This window comes from Cucumis melo, chromosome 3 (genome assembly GCF_025177605.1).
Source record: "Cucumis melo cultivar AY chromosome 3, USDA_Cmelo_AY_1.0, whole genome shotgun sequence".
Lineage (NCBI taxonomy): Eukaryota > Viridiplantae > Streptophyta > Magnoliopsida > Cucurbitales > Cucurbitaceae > Cucumis > Cucumis melo.
Genome location: NC_066859.1, coordinates 7883373 through 7907862, shown reverse-complemented (window position 1 = coordinate 7907862; position 24490 = coordinate 7883373). Strand labels below are relative to the sequence as shown.

Here is a 24490-nt window from a genome sequence, read left to right as displayed (position 1 = left end):
ATAGCTCCAACGTTAGTAAAATCTGACGTTGGGCCAACGTGAATGCAGTTAGAACTCCAATAAGTGTTTGTTCATCCATTACAATGTATGTAAAGTTCCCTAAAAACATGTACTATTTAAAATTAATACAATATCGATATATTGTAAAAAGATATGTAAACTTAGTAATATCCCTATTTAGTAAAACTATAAACATAGAACAAAAAAATTAGATTATTTCAACAATTGAAAACCGAACAATAAAGAAGGTTATTTCAACAATTTTTACAATCTATTTTAGTTCTAAAATAAGTATTTTAAAAATAGAAATGAAATTTGTTGGAAAAAAAAATTCAACGAAACATAAATAAGGTAAAAATAAAATAAAAAAGTATGTGGTGAAAACATATTAATAACTTTGTGGTTAAAATACAATTTCATACAAATGTGTGAGAATAAAATAACTTTATAAAAAGTTGAAGTTTCATTAGTTTTAAATTAAATATAAAAATTGGTATTAAATGAGGCTTAAGAACATTAGAATCGAGAATGGGAAAAAAGTTTGAAAATCACCAACATTTTTTCTTTCTTTAACGTCACAATATGCTACATAACCTATTTTCTTTTTTCTTTTTAGGAAAAAACGTATTTTCAATGTATATATTTTTTTTAACCTAATTATTTCACAATATGCTACATAACCTAATTATTTAGAATGTATATGAATTTTTTTTTTACTTCTATATTGCTCATAATTACTAATCTCAACATTTGATCTTCAAATATAAATTAACAAAATACAAAATATTTGAAGTGAAATAAATAATATATCATTTATGTTTTTTTATGAAAGAAATAAATACATTTTCGTTGGAGAGTTTTTTTATCTCTATTTTCTCAACCTATGTCCATTTTATAGTTCTTACAACTTGCAAAACTTTTTATAAGGCCACGAACTCTCAATTCTATATACAATAGTTTTTATTACACTTTTTAATTATTTGTTGGTAGAAAAATAAAAGTTATAATTTATGTTTAAAACGGTTTGGAATAAATTACGAAAAAAATGTGATTAAACTTTGGAACGTGTGTATTAAATTTTGAAAGCTTCAAACACATTTGTACAAACTTTATTACTATATAGAAAAAAAATTGTTAAAAAACAGAAAATTAAAAGGATACATTATGTAACAAATTAACCCGAATGTTCTATATACAAAATGTTTATTATAAAATTATACAAAACCGGAAATAAACGAAAAAGAATAAAATACATTATCAAAGCCTACAAACGGCTATTACAAGAGTACCTCTTCAAATAATTTCGAACTTCTTCGTCGCAACGTCCTACATAAGAGAAGAATATGATTATTATTTGTAATTAAAACACAATAAAAAACGTATGAAAAAAAATTAAATATACATACCTTTTTAGGACGAAAAATTAAACTCTAAATGAAGATTGAATCGGGAAACCGTAAAAATAAGATTGATTTTAATTTAGTAGCCTCAGAGTTTTGATTCCATTCCAAAAAAATGAATGGAATTCCATCATAGTTATAGGAAAATAAATAAAGGACAGAAATGTATAGAAAACATATAGCAAAAACCATAGACTAAAAAGACATGGAAGAGACAACGTACATGGTAACGGTAATGAATACAAAAGATAAGTTACAAGCACATAGAGGGTACAAAAGACACATGGTAACAGTAAAGAAGAAGAGAACTTACAAAATGTAACTTAAAACCACAGAGATGATACAAAGAGGAAGAAGAATGCAGTGAATCAAAAGAGGAAAGGTGCCAATATATAGGGGAAAGATGGGGCAAGTTGATAGGACTTGGAGGGAGGTCAACAAAAATATAAAGACCAAAATAGCAAAGTACAGCCAACTATCAATAAAATACAGGCCCTATCTCTCTGCAACTGACATAAAGCATAGCATAGTCAAAGCCTATATACTGAAACCTATAACAGAAGCATACCCTACAAAAACATGGAAGAGACAACACTGGACAGAAAGGAAGAAGAGACAACACTGGACAGAAAGGAAGAAGAGACAACACTGGGCAGAAAGAATACAGAGAAGAGTAAAATAAATTTTGTAACAGAACAATAAAACAGAATAGAAGAGTGAAATTAATTTTGTAAGGAAATGTGAAGTCAAATCCATACACTAAAAAGACATGGAAGAGACAACAGTAAAGCAATAAGACATGGCAAAATAATAGAAACAATACATATACAGAACAATAGAAGAATTGAAAATTAATGTAACAAATTTGAAAATGAAACAATTGTACACAGAGAGGTAATACTAAAACAATTGTAAAAAAAAAACAACAATTGTAAGAGTATTACAAAAATTTGAACTCATCATGGCCGGAATTGCATACATTCATTAAAAAATAACACATAGCTAAAAAATTGAGAACACAGAATACATAGGTAAACAATAGAGAACACAGAATACATAGGTAAACAATAGAGAACAGACAACACAAAGGTAAACAATAGAGAACAGACAACATAAAGGTAAACAATAGAGAACAGACAACACAAAGGTAAACAATAGAGAACAGACAACAGAAAGGTAAACAATACAGAACAACACAGAAGACATAGGTAACAATACAGAACACATAACACATTGGTAAACAATAGAGAACAATTCAGCAGAAATTATAACTCATCATCGGCTTTAAAAAAAAGTGGATTGAGAACTCCAAACCTCCCTACCAAGCTCCAATGGCTACGTGAAGAATCTGTCCTATTGCCAATCGAAGGACCCGAGAGCATAAATGAACCACGGCGGCAAGAAGGTTTCAAGGAGCCAAAAGCCACGATTCCAAAAAGGAAATCGTGTTCGGAGCCAACGAATTCGTCGGCTTCAACGAACACAGAAGCCCTTTCGGAGTGAGAGAGACGGATGAGAGAGATTTAGAGAGAGATTCGGCGTAACGAAATCCGGTTTCATCGCGAAAACGCAAGGGCAGAATGGATTAAAGGTTGAGGGAGAAGACGAAACCATCGAATGGATTAAAGGATGAAACGGAAAAAACCCTAATCGACCGGACAAAAGATTACGAACAGAAACCATACAAAACTTGAGGGAGAAGACGAAACGAACGAGTGTATTAGAGGATGAAAGGAAAAAAAACCAAAATCGACCGGACATTGGATGAACGAACAGAAACCCTAGAAAACATGAGGTAGAAGACGAAACGGTTCGTGGTTTCCATGCGGGAGATGACAGAAAGAAAGAAAAAGGAAAAAATATCGAGGAATAAGGGTTGAGAAGAAGATGAAATCGGTTTCAAGGAAAAATCGAAGACGGATTGCGCTGAAGGACGAAATGAAATCGGTTTGAAGGATAAATCGAAGACGGATTGCGCTGAAGGAGGAAACCGGATTCACGAACACGCGTATCGCCGTTCGAAGGAAGAGTGAAATCGTGTTAAGGAAACCCTTAACATTGGGCCCAAACGGGGGTTAGGGTTGGGCTAACCCAACCCCACAGCCTAAACCCTAACCCCAAACACCCTCTGAAGGTTTATCTAAAATCTAAAATAGGGAAACAAATATAGCCTTATGAATTAATTAAATAAGAATATTTCTCAATTTCTTTTAAGAAATGATCCTCTAGTTTAAGTTCCCAATTAAAACTTTTAGCCTGGCCTTGGTGTTTATCAAATCAAAGATGTTGGAATCTAAAGATTGATAAATGTCTTATTGATGATGCTTTCTTTTGCCAAAACTGGCCCAGATTCTTTCATTTTATTTATTTATTTTCAGTTTATTATTGATAAAAATGAAGTGCAAAAGTGTGTTAAATAATAAATGTATGTCAAGGTCCCTCTTTCAAGCCCAAACTTTTGACAAATATTCCTTCAATAAAGCAAAATTGGGTAAGAGATTAGAGGAAATATATACTATACCTTGTTCAATGGTGGTTTTTTTCACTCCTTTCTCTATTATATATGAAAAAAAGATGGGATTTGGACTATTCAAACATACTTTCTCTCTCTCTCTCTCTCTCTCTATCTATCTATCTATATATATATATATATATATATATATATATATATATATATATATATATATATATATATATATATATATCTTTTATCTTATTATTTCTATCTATTTATTTCCATTTCCTTCTCAAATCTTTTATACTTATTTTTATTTTCATATAACTAGTTTGTTACGAACTTTTAATGTACGTAAAACTATATACGTACATTTTATACAAATGTTTAAAAAATCGACGTTAAAATAGATAAAAGTTTAAACAATTGCAAAATATTGAATATCTTGCTTAAGTTGTTATATATAATAAAATAAAGATATAGATAACAAGCAATGAGAGATCATATTTTTTTTGTTGATGCAAGAATTAGACCACTTGTCCAAATCATCTTCTCATTGAGGCGATGAGTAATATGACTAAGTTTTGATATGTTTAAACTAGCTAGGTTTGTGGTAATACAATCTGGTTAAAATCGTCTCTAGTTGAGGTGTGTGTTTCAAGCTACATGAGCTGACCAATCCTTCCTTAAGGTTCCAAGTCCCAAAGATCAAGTTCTGACAATATCTTTTCAAATAAGACGAGACGATCACTTGAGCTAATCTATCCTAGTTGAGGGGCATGTGTCATGAATCTAAGCTCACCTACCTTATCCAAATTTGCATGACATGGAAGGAAGATATACTTGCATCTATATAATGTTAAATGTTGTGCCTAAACATACTCTTACATGATCCCTCCTCATTGTGGAACTATTAGAGTCATACTTGATAGTAATGAAAGATAGGGAAAAATTAAGAATAGGGTACACATATATGTTAACTCAGTTGATGTCGAACTTCGGATATCAAACGACTCTTGTTGTATATATTATGCAGTTGATATCATTATCTTGGCTCTGCACTCAACAAGCCTTTCACTTAAAAGTTCACCATTTTCATTTATATAACTATGTGGCAATTAGGAAAGGCCACATGGATGGTGGGTCCATAGACCTTGGATCCTACTTATAACAATTGTCATAGAGGTGTTGAGTGACACCTACAAAATTCAAAATGGTCTTTGATTAGATATATAGTACCCTCTCTCTTTGAGTATCCTCTAAAAGAATTTTATGCAACTTCAATTCTCATTGTCTTTCACTTATTCTCAAGTTCTCTAGAACAACTAAATCCCTTTTTGTAATCTTCCCAATTGATTGTTTTGTTCTCTTCAATCCTCCACTTGAATTCTTTCGTTCATCTAATTAAAAAAAAAAAACAATAATTTCCATAATTAAAAAATATATTTAAAAGAAAAAGAGAGAATTAAAGAGAGAGAGAGAGAGAGATCAGCTTTGTATAATAACCCTCCTTTCCTCCATCGTTGGGAAATAAAAGAAAGGTAGGAATATGATTCCCATTATCAGCCTATGGGAATTGATTTATATGGGCAATAATTATTTAATTACTTTATACAAATACTAATAATAATAATAATAATAATAATATATACATTTATACTATATGGGAGAAGAAGGTAGGGAGAAGCACAAAGAGTGATGATCCATTGCCTAAAGATTTATTTAATACTATCACTTTCATGCAAACTATTAATATTTATAATATATAATACATATAATAATAAACAATTATTAAAAATTAAAAAAATGTGTCTACTTTGGCTCTTGAACACTCTTTTTGTGTATGGCAATGGTTTAACAATTGAAGAACCTTATTCTCCTTCTTCATCATCATCATCATCATCAACAATATAATTCCCTTCCAATTATATATTCAATAAATGGTGGGAGGAGAGTGCTTGCACGTGACCTTCTTTTAATTTCTTTTTTCTTTTTCTTTCTTTAGATGTGATCCTCTTTCAATATTAATTAGAATGACAAAGATTTTTCTTTTTAGGGGGGGGATAAATATTGGTATTTTGTATGCTATATAAAGGGGTTAGGGACATTAATTTGGATTCACAACTCAAAGCACATAATCTCATATTGTCTCTTTTCTTGTGCTAATGCCCTTCACTCTCTCCCTCTCCTAAAACTACTACAAAGCTTTAGAGAGAAAGGAGAGAAATAAATTAAGATCTTTATAATTTTGAGATCTAGAGAGGGGGAGGGCATCACAAGTCATTTTCATACTTCATTCACTGGACCTTTTCTTTATCATCAATAACTTATAATGAAGGTGAGTTCTTCATTATTATTTCATTTTAGTCTTTTTTTTATGATTTAATTCTATTTTTTATTTCGTTCAACACTATTGGATTATTTTCTCTTTTTTATAACCTATGTTTATACCTATAAATGATAAAATTATCGAAGATATCTATAAGATATAACAAAACTTTATACTCTACGAAACTTATATATATAAAAAGTTTGAACGGACTATATTTGTAGATTGGAAAAGCTTTGATTTTGTCGACTCTTCTAGGTGTAATAAAAAAGCTTTACCACCCTCGTTGAAAGAAAGATAATTGGTTGTTAAAGTCTTGGTTGTCGGTAGTCTTAGACTAAATTGGTAAAGTAATTAACCTCTATTTTATAAATTTTGTGTGGAGATGTGTGTATAGAAACTAAGCAGAGGTAAATTACAAATTAATACATGCAATAAAATTTTTTATATATCCTATATTAGATTATTTGATTATAGGGTTCTTATAGCATATTAGTGAGAAAGTAGATTTTGAGGAATTAAAATGTGGCAATTCCAAAGGTATTTATATAATTAATAAAAATAATAATATACATGAATTAGATTACTGGGGTTTGAATGTCTAGTTTTTAGTTTTAAAATTTAGCTAATAGAGAGTTAAAGTATTTTCTTAAAAATGATACATTTAAATTAAGAAAATGAAATGAAATTAAAATACATCGACATAAAAAAAAGAAATTATTTATTTATTGCACTTCGAAATTCTTAAGATGAGATTTCTTATATGTGATCTCTTGTCGTTGGATTTTTAATGGAATAATTTCTGCTCTTGCATGAAAGAATCCTTGTAATATTGGATGATGGCATATGCCTCACTATTTTGGAAAGAATGATGTATGCTTTTTAATTACTATTACTATTTGCTATATCCCTTTTCTCAAAAATCAAGATAAATAGATGAATTTATGAACTCTAACACATTGTTTTTTCTTTAATTTGTGAGATGTTGAAATCCAATTAATTTTTCCTCAAAATCAATACTACAGTTTTCAATCATGCAGGTTTTAGAAAAAACATATCGTTTATTTACATAGAGATATCAATGCTGCTTTAATTACGTTGTTCATAAAAGTCAATGGACAGATATTTTAAATATGTTTTAAACAAAATTTCATAAATAAATAAAATAAAATAAAATAAAATAAATAGTTATCAAATTCAATGGGTAGAATCCTGTCGTTACATAAATTGGGAAAAAAAACACGAATAATTTAATTGTATATTAATCTTTGGACCCCAAAATTCAAATTGTATATCACAATTACAATGCAACTGGAACACGTAACATAATTTAAGCAACAAATAATTCTCTCTTTTTCGTTTTTATGAAAAACATAGTTTGTTCAAACTATTAAAATTAATTGTTTGTTAAAAAAAATTATGATTAATTACAATGCTACTATTTCTTGACCATCATATTCTTAAATACAGATTACTATAAACTACATAACCAAGGCCAAAACACCTTATCCTTGGCTTCACTATTTAGAAACAAAAAGGAAATATATTTAATGAAAACAAAGAATTGAAAATAATTTTAATTTGTTTTTCTTAAAGAAAAAAGAAAAGAAGAGAAAAGGTGAAAGATTTTTGGAGGCTGGGAGGAAGGTGAGAAATGTGGAGTCAAAGTGATGAGAAAAGTATAGTCGGCCGTCAACGTATACGCGCTTTTAATAATAGAGTTAACTCCACGCGCCACCATTCCTTTTTCTTCAAACAACACGTGCTTCCCTTTTCCTCTTCCTTCTTTACTCTATAAAGCTTCTAAATTCCCAATCTCTTTCTTCCCCAAAACAATAAAATTAAAACTTATTTCCTCTGTTTTTCCTTTCTCAGTCTCCTTGAAACTGTACAGAAACTAAAACACACACACACACTCAATTCTTTTCCTTTCATTATTTGTAATCATTGTTTGTTTTTCAAGATGGGTGAGAACCAAGCTTTTGGAATTTCCAACGACGTGGTTCCACAAGGCGGTTCCAAGTGCTTTGACGATGATGGCCGCCTCAAACGAACCGGTAATTTCCCATTTCTGACCCCTCTCTTCTGTTTTTTTCTTCCCTTATCAAAACAGAGTCTTAAGGTGTATCTTTTTTTTTTTTTTTCTTTTCCCAAAAACAAACAAACAAACAAACAGGGACTGTATGGACGGCGAGTGCTCACATAATTACAGCTGTTATCGGCTCCGGTGTTCTATCATTGGCTTGGGCCACGGCTCAGCTGGGCTGGGTCGCCGGTCCAGCGGTTATGTTTTTGTTTTCTTTGGTTACTTATTATACTTCCGTTCTTCTCTCTGCTTGTTACCGCTCCGGCGACCCTGTTTCCGGCAAGAGAAATTATACTTATATGGATGCTGTTCAGGCCAATCTTGGTGAGTTCAAATCCCGATTTTACCCTATTCTATTACTTTAGCCTTTCTTTCTTTCTTTTATTTTCTTTTTTTTTTAACAAATTGATTTCTTATGCCTTTTTCTAGTTTTCTCTTAGAATTTTACTCGAAGAAACACTTGAAATTTTTAGTCCATTTTAAGAAACAATAACAAGTTTTTTAATACGAATTTTTAATTTAAGAAAAAAAAATAAAAATAAAAATAAGAATGGTTATCAAGTGGTAAAATAAAAAAAGGAAATTGTGTTGCAACTTGTTAGCTTGTATCATACAATTGAGGGGAGGAAAGTATTAAAAAGTGGTAAAAGATTTAGGAATATGAAAAAGAAAAAAAAAAAAAAGTTAATTTTAATATTTTGGGTTAACCCTTTTTGGTTGTGTTTAATCATTAATTTAAATATGACAGGTGGTTGGAATGTGAAGTTATGTGGAGTTGTTCAATATGCAAACATTGTTGGAGTGGCAATTGGGTACACAATAGCTTCAGCAATAAGCATGATGTGAGTATAAATTTTGTAATTATTAATTATTTATGTTAATTAACGAGAGTGAAATTTTAATTTCTAATTGTGAAATTTTCATTTTCATTTTCATTTTCATTTTCAGGGCAATTAAAAGGTCAAATTGCTTTCATGCAAGTGGTGGGAAAGATCCATGCCAAATTAACAGTAATCCTTATATGATAGGTTTTGGTATTGTAGAGATAATATTTTCCCAAATTAAAGACTTCGATCAACTTTGGTGGCTCTCCATTGTTGCTTCTGTTATGTCTTTTACTTACTCAACTATTGGACTTGGCCTTGGAGTTGCTCAAATTGCTGGTAAATCCCATTAAACACATGGATCATAGTATAGTATTTAAAACCTTTTTAATGCGATTTTAAGATGAAGATTCTGACTGTACTGTTCTTGTTTTGATTGTTTGTTTTAGCAAATGGGAAAATTGGAGGGAGCTTGACTGGAATTAGCATAGGAACTGTCACTCAAACACAAAAAGTATGGAGGAGCTTCCAAGCTCTTGGAGACATTGCTTTTGCCTACTCATACTCGATTATCCTCATTGAAATTCAGGTACGAATCTCGGAAAAAATCGATGTCTTTTTCCTTTTCCTTTTTTCTTCTTTTTTCAATTTGATTGATGGAGGTATGTTATGTTTTGTGGAACAGGACACTGTAAAATCTCCACCTTCAGAGGCTAAGACAATGAAGAAGGCAACTCTAGTGAGTGTGTCGGTGACAACGCTTTTTTATATGTTGTGTGGTGCTGCTGGCTACGCCGCATTCGGGGACATGGCACCGGGAAACCTACTCACTGGGTTCGGGTTCTATAATCCTTATTGGCTCCTTGATATTGCCAATGCTGCCATTGTCATCCACCTTGTTGGTGCTTACCAAGTGTATTGCCAACCCCTCTTTGCCTTTGTGGAAAAGTATGCTGCTGAGAAGAGTCCTGATAGTGAATTCATCACCAAAGATATTGATGTTCCGATCCCCGGTTTCCGCCCCTATAAACTCAACCTATTCCGGTTGGTTTGGAGGACGGCGTTCGTGATCACCACAACTGTGATCTCGATGCTTCTCCCATTCTTCAATGACGTCGTTGGATTCCTTGGAGCTCTAGGATTTTGGCCTCTTACCGTGTACTACCCGGTCGAGATGTACATTGCCCAAAAGAAGATACCAAAGTGGAGTTCGAGATGGTTGTGCTTGCAAACCTTAAGTTTTGCCTGTCTCATGATCTCGATAGCAGCTGCGGCCGGATCAGTTGCCGGGGTTGTTCTAGATTTAAAGAGCTACAAACCCTTCAAGACAAGTTTTTGATTCTCATAGATTTGTGTTTTGTGTATGGGAACTCAAGATGAATTAAATGGAAGGGGTTGGTCAAAATGACATTTTTAATTCAAGTTCTTCATAAAGAAAAAGGCTTCAAACACATTGAAGCTCTCTTCTCTGTTAGTTAATTTTTACTGTTTTCCCAAGAAAATAGATGAAATCATGAATGTAAATGTTTTAAATTATCACATTTCCAACTTTGTACCCTCTATTTCTCATTGAACCAGAATTATATATATGAAACATTTCAACCCAATAAGACCATATCAATTGCTTAGTTATTAAATTATCGTTTCATGCAGAGATATTTGTTCACTTCAATTTTAAATTTGTATGCTGTCAATTAAACCTTTTCATTTCGTAGCGAAAAGCTAAAAATAATAAAAGCTTCTTCCAAAAAAATCAATTACAGAAAGTACTTAAAGAGGACTAAAATTAAATAAACGACCAAAACGAATATGCTTTCAATCCTTCCTAAATTTGGTTAGGTGAAAAATTGAATATAAAAGTGTAAAAATAAATGATAAATTAAATTTTAAAGATTGAATTTATGTTTAAAAATGATTTTAAATATAAGAAAAGTGACTGAGACTTTAAAACATGTGATAAAACTTATCAAGCTTTAATTCTAAGCCAACACCCTTAGAAATTTCGAAGGGGTAAAAGGAATGTTTTTTCGAGAGGGTAAAGAGATATTTGACTCACCATTTCTATAAGTTTGACTTTGTGCCAACATAGTAGAATTTGGAAATATACAAAGTGTAAAATAGAAGTTTTGAGGTTTGAATTTAGAAATATGATAACAAGTTAAAATATGTATTATGTATATTCTATTTACATTAATTACCAACGTTTTGGTTCATAAAATTTTCTATAGTTAGATCAATATAATAAAAATAATGTTTTTATCGATATCAAACCTAGGAATATGTAAAAATAGATGGTATATATATATATATAAAATAAGATCTAACTTTATAAATGTTGCTCAAAGTTACTGGTTGGACACCCATTGTCAAAACAAATCCCATCAAATCTAGCTCAAGAGGTCAAAAAAGAGGTAAAGCAATATTCTACCGACATATTTTACAAATTTGACTTTAATTTGTGGTATAAATCCAAGTAAAGTTTACAAAGTTATACTTCTACATACAAATTCTCGTGACAAATAAGTTTTTATATTACAATAAAAAAGTATATCAAATAAGATTTCACTTTATTTATTAATTTGTTGGTAGTTTACTATCCAACGTATTTTAGAGTAGTTTTAATTCTGTGTGTAAATCTAACCATCTTACAAAAAATGAAAATGTATATTATAAAAATGTTAAATATGATTCTAATTTTATTCTTTCTATGTTAGGTCTGTTGGTATGAAAAGGTATATTAGTTCTATATATAATATAGCTTTTGTTTGGTTACTAGTCATGTTTTATGCTTTATATGGATTTTTTTCCAAAATAATGTTATTTAAATAATTATATTATTGTCCAATATGGTAGTGGAAAAGTATGGATAAAAATAGAATAGTAAAGTTGTGTAACTGGTACTTGACTTCATGCAAGGTGGATAACTGACCGACTTCAATGCCAAGTCGTGTATCTGATCCAAGACTTGAAGGCTTCATACTCTCATATAATTACAGTTTGTAATTACATGCATTTGACGTATTATACCTTTTACTAATGAATCCTACCAATTGTCCAACTTTAAGTGTTGTTGTGAATGTCGCTTCCATCCAATACAACATCTGGATTATTGATATGAATTTCCATTTATGGGAGTTCGTCCAAATGTGAACTTACTTAAAAAGTCTGGTCAAACGAAAAGTAATCGAATCCATAATGAAATAGATTGGAGAGATTCTAGCCTAAAAGTTAGATGTATGCACGATATGTAAGGGAGAATGACATAACAAGCGTACTTGTCCACTACGTGCATTGGGTGCTTCCACTCCGAGAGATTTATGTGTAATAGTGTAGTTGATTTTTTTTTTTTTAACTTTGGATAGTGACGATTGTTATATTCTAAATTTAATCGATTGTATGTATTGAACTTTTTTTTATTCATGACTTTTCTTATGCAATGGGCTTCCATATAAGTAAAATTAATTGATTTTGTTATTTCATTTTTGTTAGTTATTGGATTGGTTGATTCATTATATATTAATTTGTTTTTATTGATTTTGCATCAATGGAACCTAGTTATGTTAATGGTATATAATTGTATCAACAACAAACACTGTTAGACCCTGATCCAAAAAGGGAGTCCTGTCGAAGGAGAACTCCATCGAGGAAGGTGATTTTTGACCAAGTGTAAGAAAGAAGCGTTATGCAGGGAAGGATGCAATTGAACAAAAGATGATGCGAAAAGAAGCGTGTGAGTCTAAGTACTATCACATTAAAATAAGTGATATGAAAGGGTTTAGTTGGTGAGGAAAAGCAAGCGATAAATGTTGAGAACTAGGCGTTGGTGATGCAGGGAGAGATACCTACACCTAAGTACGATTGTGATAAGGTAGACATTTTGTTAAGAAGATATACAAATGGTGATTGGACAACCTGCTGAGGCAAATTTAATGTTTTGTGGTTTCCTAAGAAGGAGGTCAAACGACTAGAAGTTTAACTTTCCAAGGAGATAAGGTTTGCGTCTCAAGGAAAGTGTCTATTCGTCACTGACGTTTGACTTACGTGTCGAGTCTGGGTTGACTACATAGCATGACATAATGGAAGGGTGACATGTGTAAAGCGTAGAAAATGACCAATGGATGTAAAAGATCACTATAAATAAGACTAAAGGGTCGAAAGAAAGAGGGTACGAGATGCTACCACTCTGATAATTTGTCAAAAGGAAGTTTCAAGAGTTGAACGGCTGGTTAAGGGAACCGCTTGGTGAAAAGAGGAAGCTGAAAGTAGAGAATAAAGACTGGAGACCAAATGTTTGTTGTGAGTGATCCTTAAGAACAAATGTTTGTTTGTGAGTGATCTTTAAGAACAAATGATTGTTGTGGATGATTCTCACTCGTAAAACCGTATTTCGATGGTGGTTTCTATATGTAAACTATATATCATTGTGGATGGTTTTCATGAACGTTTTGAAATATTATATTATGTTCCTTATACCCAAAAAAAAAGTATCTTATAAGTATTTGTGTTGTTGTACCCTTTCGTAACCGTGATCTGAATGGTATCGTGTTGTTACATTATTTTGAGTTGTTGAGCAAAGTTTGTTGTGTAGTTGATCATGTGTGATGTGTGGTTTTGAGATCTATCATGAGACGTTGGTGAAAATCTCAGGTAACTCACAAGAAGATGGTTGAGGTAAATCCTAGGTTTAGGCGAGGAAAAAAACTCGAGTCTGCGTACGTTGAGATGTATTCTTGATGCCAGATGCTAGTGAATGTAAATCCTAGATCTAGGTGAGAAATGATGTGCAAGACGCTTGTGAAAGTGAATCCTAAGTCTATCATGTGATGCTGATTGAAGAGAATCTCAAGTCTAAGTGATAAGATGTTGGTGAAAGCGAATCCCAAGTCTGAGTAAAGATTGAATGTTGCGAGATGCTGGTAGAAATTCCTGGTAACTCACAGAACGCCAGGTCCAGTCGATGAGAAAAATCTAGGTCTCGATGATGAATAATGATTGCATGGCGACTTAAAACGTGTGGAAATTTATTGTGTTCGTTGTGCTCATGTTTTTGCGATAAAAGTTGTGTTCACAAATTGATGGATTGAATTATTTATATTATGCTTGTGTTTTAGCTTGATATTATTATTATGTTTGAGTTGTTGTATTCCCTAAAAAGATATTTTCTAAACTCATCACTCATTAAGTCTTTGATTTAAGTTTTAAGTTTCTCCCTCCTTAGATTGTTAGGCATTGAAGCCAAGTAAGGGATGGATGTCAGACGTAAAAGCTAAGTAAGCAGGGGGGAGGGTGGTTATGGAAAATTGTGCGACATGCGAGCTATGTCATCCTATCTCGCGTTAAAGAAGTCAGTAGGTAAGCGCATCGCTCCTTAACACAATAGGTTGTCACTCTATTTGGAAGAGAAGGTAAGGGCCACACCTAGTTGGTGAGGCCAAATTCAGAGAGCAAAAGAGTCGAAGAATTGAGACAAGAAAAGGATGCCTTGAAGGTTGTCCCTGAAATGGTCATTAGGCGATCAAGAAGAAAGAGGTCCTTACACCTCTAAGTGCTCTCGCCACAAAGAGCAGCGTTAGGCATAAGTCAACCTTAGATTTTATGTTTTGCAAGAAAGAAATATAATTTGTAAAGTTTGAACTCTGTAAAAGTGTTAAGTTAATAAAGAGATGAGGTTATGTTATTCTGTTGCATTAATATTGTTATTTGAGTTTACTGCCTAGGAGTTAAAGTTGGGTTGTATTATGTAAAAGTACTAGGCGAGGGAGTAAAGTCCATAAGTTGTAAATTTCTGTTGCAATAAGAAAGTCAAAGTTTGAGGCAAAGGTTTTGTGAAAGTACATGATAAGAAGTAGTTCCGCTTACTAGGCATTCAGCGCGTCATCTCAGGGGGAGATACGTGATGTGTGTTGCTCTTTGTTGGGAATCTAGAGTTGATTCAAGGATTTAGTGTCGTGTTTAACTCATAGTCTTATTATATGGGTTTGCACAATTGAGATATATAAGTTAAATTCATATTGTAAACCTCTCTACACTGCGAGTCATGGTCAATGCATGCAAGATGCTCACTATGTCTCTAGGTCAGAGCTATTGTCACACCCCACCCCACCCCAAAACACGTCCTTGCTTGCCATGCGAGACGCCGTATGACTTGAGTATCCTAGAGGTGCTAAATGCCAAAGACACTTAGTCTTGAGGTTCTTAAGCCTTGTTTAATCACCTAACCTCTTAAACTTAACATATATAAATATTAATCTTTAGATGATATAAACACTTAATACAAGAAGTAAGCCAAAGTTAGTCTTTATTACTTAAATCATACGACTACAATACTTTACAACAGTTAGCCAAACATACAAGAACAACACTTAAACTTAAAATCCAAAAATACAAGAACAACACTTAAATTTAAAATAAAAAAGCCTAGCAACCTTCTCACCTAGTCCATTCCTCACCCTTTCCTTACTTGGCCTAAACGTCTGATTCCTGGAAGATAAAACTTTAAAACGTATGTCAACAAATAGTGAGGTTTTAAAAAATCCCTTTTGCGAAATATCTTTTGTAAACATCATTTCATCAAACATCAAATCACATAAATTCACCTTTTCATTTAAGCACATCATTTCACATAACAAATCATATATGTTCAACATTTCGCATAAACACACATTAGTCAACAATCATTCCTTTCGACAAGAATCTTGAATCATTCTCCATGCTAAGTCTCATTACTTCGCGTTTAGACTACTTTAATAACATTCGAGAATATTCTGATTCAATCTTGTTGCTTAGATTGCTAAACACAATGCAATCGTTTTCTACATTGGTCAGTTTCACTTCACCATGCAGTCCTTTTCTACATGGCTGCCTTTACTCCTTGTGTGCACATAACAGTTAGTTCATTGATAGGAAATAGACTAATGGTTTGAATACCATTTCATAAACATTGAAGCACATAAAATATACTTTGAAACATAACATAAGCTTTTCTTATACATCTCTTTAGAAACATTTATAGATAAATCATTATTTCAAATCAGTAAAGACTTTATAAGAAAGTTACATTAAAATATTTTGAAGAAAACACTCACACTACTTGGTTAAGCAAAGCTGAACTAATTCCCTTCTTTTTCTTCTCACGTAGACACTTAAACAGCATTTAAACACTTAATCTTTTCTCTTCATAATTTCAAAACAATCGCCCATAACATTCTGATCTCACCCTTTATTTATATTATTCCTTATACAAGCTTAGTGTTGGAATTTATGTCCTAAAACTTGTAGTTTGTAGGTTAAATTACATTAGATTCAATAAAGTAGTTATTAAGGGGTTTTTAGTGAAAATAAAATACTATAATCTTGAATCCAATAAACTAAGGTCTTTAGGCTATCTAATATAGACTTGAAATTTATTTAGAAACATAAACGTGGATCACGTTCGAGTTTATAATCCAAACAGTCTATAGTATATGAATAAGGTTGGGCACCTTATTCTAGGGACGTTATAGATGCGGCCCGTTTTGTAGTTAGTATAAATGATGTGATCCTAAATCATTCATGTAGAGACATGGAAGTAGGGGCATCCTATGTAAAGAGTTTACATATGACTAGAACCAAGAAATAGTCACTTTTAAGTTATAACACCGTTGACTATATAAAACAAACTATTTCGATTATTGATGACCTAGGTAACTTAATCTTAATCTTAATCTTGAGCTAACTATAAACTTCTATTTACTGAAAATTATTCTTAGATTTACATAAGAGGAAAACTCAACGACGATGACCCAATAAGCCTCCTTTTTCAAGGGTAAGATTGGGTGGATAGCTAGAAATATAGGATGCAAGACGAAATTCACTCCTACCCGCTTAAGGGCTAGTAGATAGGTTGTTCCCTTAGGGACTGAATCCAAGTCTTGAACATGGAACTCCACCCTCTCATTGGCTCGAGAGGGATTTGGTTTATAGGTTGGACCTTAAACCAATTGTTCAATAGTGGATCAGTGGGACTTAAGGAATAAGATGTAATCTTAGAGGTAAAACGGTATTTTAACCCTGTCGAGATTACGAACAACTTATGAAGGATTAACATACTGATCATGGTTATATCGGATGGATAGAAATATATCTATAGTGAGGGGAGTGCAACTACGAAACTTTAGTGGAATGACCCGTTAGTTAACGAATGTTTATTAGCTTCGTCTAAAAGGGTTTAGCTAGTTAATCTCGAATTGTTGTAGCCCATGATCTATAGGCCCATTAAGTTTTCCTGCTAGCTCATATGGAATTAACTTAGAACATTATGTTGGAATTATTCAAATTGTTCGAATTAGGTAAAAAGAGAGAAAGCGACCAATATATTTGATATAGTTGTCGATAATAAGTTTAAGATAGAGTTTTATATTTAAATTTGATTTAAGTATTTAAAATATGAATACAGATTCATATTCGGAAGCTTGAAATTTACGGAAATGGTTAAGATGTAAAAAGTCAAAATGTTGACTTTTGACTTTGGAAAGTCAAACTTTGATCGGCTTTATATTTAAATATGATTTGAATTTTGGAAAAATAAATACGGATTCATGCTTGGGAGATTGAAATTAGTCAAAACGGATAAAATGGTAAAAAGTCAAAATGTTGACTTTTGACTTGAAAAGTCAAAGTTTGACTTTGACTATAATGAGCAAATGACTAAAATGCCTTTGAACTAAGTTAGTGAAAAAATCAAACATTTTGTTGGATAATCCCACTAACGCTTAGTGGGATAAGTGGCTACATGAAGCAAGTCGAGACTAAGATCAATGACTCAGCACATTCGTGGAACATGACTTGTCTTCTAGTAAAATTCTTCCAACGTTACTACACAAAGAGAACACAACATTTGTAGCCCAAAATCGTTATATTAAAAGAGAAAGAAACAAAACATATTTCATCAAAGCTTTTCTATACTCATGATCTTAAAGAAAATGACAACTATCACCTACAACAAACTTGTTTGAAGGATAACCTGACAAACTTATTTTCAAATCATTACCTAACCCAACATTTGAAAAATTGTTGCATAACATTGGAATGCTACAACTTAGAGATCTCAAATGATGTTTCTATGTGGGGAAGTAATTTGTATTCTTGTTTTTAACGAGGCATATTTCATATACACACTACTAGAAAAAGACCCTTTCTTGACGGTTGATTTTTTCTTTTCTTGACGGTTTCTTGAAAAACTGTCAAGAAAGGGGCTGTTTAATGAAAAAACCGTCAAGAATTTTGATTAAAAGGCGAAGGGGAGGCAATTTACAGAATTCTTGACGATTTTGAAACGTCAAGTAATATGCAATTTTTCTTGACGTTTTGGAACCGTCAAGTTGTTTATTTTACATTCTTGACATTTTTAAAACGTCAAGAATTTTTATGAGTTCGATATTCTTGACGTTTTTTAAAACGTCAAATGTATATATTTATCCTTGACGTTTCAAAACTGTCAAGAAATGTCGATAAATTCTTGACGTTTTAAAACGTCAAAAATTTTCATTTTCAAATTTATTCATGTTTCTTGACATTTTAAAAACGTCAAGAATGTTTTATAAAAAAACCTATTTTTTAAAAATATATTATTATTTTATTATTTTTATTATTTTATTATTATTATTTAATTTCTTTTTTTTAAAAAAACCCTAAAATATTTTATTCTCATCTCACAGCCGCATGACGCCTCCCTCATCTTCTTCTTCTTCTTCCTCATCTCACAGCCGCAAGCCACCTCAGCCAACCGTGCTTCGACGACTGCAGCTTCAACGACCACCGCAGCTTTGACGACCACCCACCGCAGCTTCGACCGTGCGTTGTAGTCGTTGAAGACTGCAGCTTCGACCGACGACCACCCACCGTTTGTCGTTTGACGACAACCACCGCAGCTTCGACGACCACCCACCGCATCGCGTCATTCTTCTCCCCGTGTGTCGTCTGACGAAGCGCAGCCGCTGCCACTGCAGTTCTTCAACCTCAGCCAACCCGAGCCGAGATCTACAATAGTACATTTATTTAATTTCTCCACCTTGCAATTATTAGATAGAAAAACATACCACTCTAATGAATTCATGTGACAGTTTTATATGCATTTTTAGGTGACTTTTATCCATTTCCAATAAGCCCACCATTGACATTTTTTAGGTCTCTATATTTTAGGGAAAATTTATAATACTTTTGCTAAAGAAAACTTTGTATACCTTTTTATTTCATTAAGGTCCCTCTCTCTATGTTTAATTGTAGAGAAGGGCCTTCATTTAAAGGGATAAAATAGTTGGTATGGGGACCAATGACAATGTTACAAGTTGATATTAGCAAAAATAACAAGGTTGAAAGTAACTTAAACCTTATAGTATCCCAAACTTTCTTTGTCACTTTTTTTTCCCTTTTTGTGTTGCCATCAAATTTTCTAAGTTGATTCAACCATCCATAGACTTGGGCAAGGAGATTGAGGGGATATGAAGTTTCTTGATGTTGGAGATTTAGTGTTCACTTTAACCCACTGTGTGTATTGGCCAATACGACTTTGTTATTGTATTATTTTCAATTAAGTTTATAGGAGAAATCATGTACCACCAAGCTTTTCTATTTGGGATATATTGAAGTTATCTTATATTGAAGTACTCACTAGAAACATTTAGGAATTGTTTTGGATGTACTTTATAGTTGATTTCATCCACTTAAAAAACCTAAAAAAACCAATCAAAATAAGCACTTATAGTATGTATTTTGATATTCCTTTGTGAAGAAGGTAGAGTACCCATTTAGACTTTGTTTTAATAATTGCATTTGTTTGCATGCAAGTTCTTATTCCTTTGTATTTTGATTGTTGGATTTTAATGTTATAGATTTGGTTATGGCCTATAGTAACTTGTATTCTTTTTGTGAGTAGGAGTTGCTAAAATCTTGTATTTCTTGTATTCTTTCATATGAATTTCTTTCATATTATGAATTTCTTGTATTCTTTCATATATTATAATTCAAATTAATAACCATTACTCAATAAATTCTCTTAGGACTTACACTTATGGATAGATCATGGATAGGAATTTATTTTCTTTATTTGGTTAGTTGGTGGAAACTTAGTCTTATTAAGCGAATGTTTGTTCAATATCCATATTTCTTTTCTCTTTTTATTATCTCAACAAGACTTTTTGAACTAATTTAATTTACTTTATTTGTCAATAGATTTACAATTATGGATAAATCATGGATGCATAAAAGTAGATTATCCAAAGAATATGAGTTGGGCGTGGAAAATTTCATCAAATTTGGATTTTCGAATACAAGTACCTCTTACCTTCGTTGTCCTTGTTTGAAATGTGGGAATTGTGAAAAGCATAGTAGAAAGGATGTTAGAGATCATTTATATGTTAATGGTATTGATGAAAGTTATAAAATTTGGTTTTGGCATGGTGAAGCACTTTCTAACTCATCTTTCTATGGAGAATGTCCAAAGTTTGACACACATACATGTGAAGAGAATGATGTTGGAAGTGTAAAAGAAATTATTGAAGTTGCTCACGAGGAGTATTCAAAAGACCTAAATGGATTTGAGAAGTTGCTTATTGATGCTGAAAAACCATTGTATGAAGGATGTAAAAAGTACACCAAGTTGTCTACTCTAGTTAAATTGTATAATTTAAAAGTTAGATATGGATGGAGTGATATCAGTTTTTCAGAATTACTTAAAACTTTGAAGGAAATTCTGCCAACTACCAATGAACTCCCAAATTCATTGTACGAAGCAAAGAAAACATTAGATGCATTAGGAATGGAATATGAAAAGATTCATGCATGTCCTAATAATTGTTGTCTCTATAGGAAAGAATTTGCTAATGCAACAGAATGTCCTGAATGTGGTCAATCGAGGTGGAAAAACGTTAAGGATAGAAATGAAGAGAGAAAGAAAATTCTCTCAAAAGTGATATGGTACTTCCCACCCATTCCACGATTCAAAAGGCTATTTAGAAGTATTGAATATGCTGAAAACTTGACTTGGCATGCTAGTGAAAGAATTGAGGATGGTAAGTTACGACATCCCGCGGACTCTCCAGCATGGAAGTTAGTAGACTTTAAATGGCCAGACTTTGGTTTTGAACCAAGAAATCTTCGTTTAGCATTGTCAGCTGATGGAGTAAATCCTCATGGTGACATGAGTTCTAAATACAGTTGTTGGCCAATAGTGATGGTTATTTATAATCTTCCACCATGGTTGTGTATGAAAAGAAAGTACATGATGCTATCAATGCTAATTTCAGGGCCAAAACAACCAGAGGATGATATAGGCACATACTTAGCACCACTAATTGAAGACTTAAAACTTTTATGGGAAAATGGTGTTGAATGTTATGATGCTTATCGAGAAGAAGTATTCAACTTAAGGTCAGTTTTATTGTGGACAATCAATGATTTTCCTGCATATGGTAACCTCAGTGGATGTTGTGTTAAAGGGTATAAGGCATGCCCAATTTGTGGATATAATACAAATTTTATAAGGTTACGACATGGGAAGAAAATAGCATACCTAGGACATCGAAGATTTCTAGCACGCCATCATCCGTACCGACGACAAAAAAAGTCATTCAACGGTAAAAAAGAACTTGGTACAATTCCAGAACCACTTTTTGGGGAGGATGTGTACTTGAAATTGAAAGATCTTGAATTTTCTAAAGGAAAGAAGATCCATAAGAACCTATCGATGAACAGAAGTGAAAAGATTTGTTGGAATAGGTTATCTTCCTTTTTTGAGTTGCCATATTGGAAAGATCTTCATGTTAGACATTGTTTAGATGTGATGCACATCGAAAAAATGTTTGCATGAATATCTTAGGTACGCTTCTTGATATTCCTGGTAAAAGTAAGGATGGGTTGAATGCTAGACGTGATTTAGTTGATCTAATACTTCGACCAGAGCTTGCCCCTATTAGTAGTGAGAAGAAAATATTCATTCCTCTTGCGTGTTATACTCTTACAAAGGAAGAAAAACGATGTGTTTTGAAGACTTTGTCAAGAATAAAGGTTCCCGAAGGTTACTCTTCCAATATTAGAAACCTTGTGCCAATGACAGATTTAAAACTTAATAGTTTAAAATCTCATGATTGTCATGTGCTCATACAACAGTTGTTTCCCATTGCGATAAGATCGGTGCTACCGAAACATGTTTGTTATGCTATAACTAGGTTGTGCATCTTTTTCAATTCTGTATGCAACAAGGTGTTAGATGCGCAACAATTAGACAAGTTGGAAGAAGATATTATGGTAACATTGTGTTTATTTGAAAAGTATTTTCCCCCTTCATTCTTCACAATCATGATTCATCTCACAGTACACATAGTTAGGGAAGTCAAACTTTGTGGCCCTATATATCTTCGATGGATGTATCCCTTTGAAAGATTCATGAAAGTCATCAAAAACTCTGTGAGGAATAGATATCGTCCAAAAGGTTGCATTGCCGAAAGTTATTTAATAGAAGAAGCTATTGAATTTTGTTCTGATTTCTTATCTGGAGTGGATCCCGTTGGGCTTGGGACTCGCAAGTCACAAGACCATTTAGACACTTCAAATATTGGTAGGCCGTTGTCCATGGGAGTTCCATTCAAACCTGAACAAGAACTTCTACGTCAAGCTCATCGATATGTGTTGGAAAATACAATTGATGTTCAACCATATATGGAGTAAGTTTATTCATTGATTTCTTCATTCTTTCATTCACTTTTAAATAATTAAATCTAACTATATTACAATGTTTGAATGATGACTACAAAGAAAACATATGAAGGCTTTGCAACTACAATATCCGAACAAGTCTAAAAATCAGAAATGGCTTCAAGAGGAACATAATCGAACTTTTATACATTGGTTACGAGAAGAGGTACAGTCTTGAACTTTGTAATTTAGTTATACATGTTATGTGTTGAACTTGAAATAATAATTCTTGTGGTAGGTATCAATTGAGCTTGAAGTTGGAAATAGTGGAGTTTCAGATAACTTAAGGTGGATTGCTCATGGTCCTCATACTTTTGTTATTACATATAGTGGTTATGCAATAAACGGATGTCGCTATCACACAAAATCTTCTGAGAAGGATCGAAGTGTACAAAATAGTGGAGTTAATTTAGTTGCAAAAACAATGCAAGTGTCTAGTTCTAAAGATAAAAATCCCGTCATTGGAGATATGTCATTCTATGGAGATTTGTCTAGTTCTAAATAAGAGATATGGGAACTCAATTATAATACGTTTAATGTTTCGGTGTTTAAATGCGATTGGGTTCAGAATAGTGGTGGTGTTCGGATCGATGAACTTGGTTATACTTTAGTTGATTTAAATAGAGTAGGACACAAGTCAGACTCATTTATACTAGCAAGCCAAGCAAAGCAAGTGTTTTATGTTGAGGATCCAAGTGATGTTAGATGGTCAGTTGTACTCACTCCACCACAAAGAGACTTTGAAGATAGATATAATGACGATGAACTTGGTGATACAATACTCCGGTGTGAAGGAATACCCAATGATATGCCAGATGTTTATTTAAACAATGATTTGGATGAAAATGTCTCAACGTACGTAAGGTCAGATTGTGAAAGCACATGGATACCTACATAATATTATAATGGTGTGTTCACAATTTCAAACAAGTAGACCATAAGTTTTTAATGTTCATTTATCTTATTTCATTATTTATTATTGTTTAAAATTTGTATATCATGCTAATTTTTTCTTCATTTTGATTGACAGCTTCGCATAATATAATATGGACGATCTTAATGAAGAAGTTGGTGTCGGTGAGTTGAATGCAACAGTTGAAGAAACCCCAAAAGAGTTGAAGCGACGACGATGACCTACTATTATGTTTGATGTAACTCGCATTAGAAGTTTGGGAGACAAGAAGATGGTGAGGTACAATGAAGACGGAGCACCTACTGGTGAGAATGGAGCGAAGTTAAAGTCTTTCATAGAGTCTGCAACCCATATTCATGTCCCTATCACATATATGTCTTGGAAAAATGTGCCTGCAGACACTACTACAAAATCTACTTTACTTGACACTAGGCAATTTTACATACTTGACGCTTTTTGTTAAAAAAGCATCAAGTATTGACAATTTTAAAGGAAAAACGTCAAATATAGTCTCAAAAAAGTGGAGTTTTCCGGATAATTTTACGCTAACCTTTACTTGACGTTGTTTTCACGTCAAGTATAAAGGACATTTTACTTAATGTTGTATTCGTGTCAAGTATTGCGAAACTTTACTTGACGTGAAAACAACGTCAAGTATAGTTTAAAGAAGACGAAATTTTCACCAAAATTTTCGAATTATTTTTACTTGACGTTTTGTGTCGCATCAAGTATAGTGCGGATTTTACCTGACGTTT

The 24490-nt window shown here is 32.5% G+C and overlaps 1 protein-coding gene across 3 annotated transcripts; it reads left to right on the top strand.

Annotated features, from left to right (window-relative positions):
* The first annotated feature begins 5815 nt into the window (after positions 1 to 5815).
* Positions 5816 to 10635, top strand: LOC103504091 (amino acid permease 3-like). Of its 3 annotated transcripts, none has more exons than XM_008468531.3 (7): positions 5816 to 6193; positions 8148 to 8241; positions 8361 to 8594; positions 9019 to 9112; positions 9219 to 9433; positions 9544 to 9683; positions 9780 to 10635. In XM_008468531.3, exons 1-7 carry the CDS (start codon positions 6188 to 6190, stop codon positions 10431 to 10433), a joined length of 1437 nt encoding a protein of 478 aa, XP_008466753.1. In that variant the 5' UTR covers positions 5816 to 6187; the 3' UTR covers positions 10434 to 10635. The 3 variants fall into 3 exon arrangements, with proteins under 3 accessions (XP_008466753.1, XP_016903620.1, XP_016903619.1); XM_017048131.2 differs by having other exon boundaries at positions 5969 to 7904; XM_017048130.2 differs by lacking the exon at positions 5816 to 6193 and adding an exon at positions 7824 to 7946.
* Positions 10636 to 24490: the final 13855 nt, after the last annotated feature.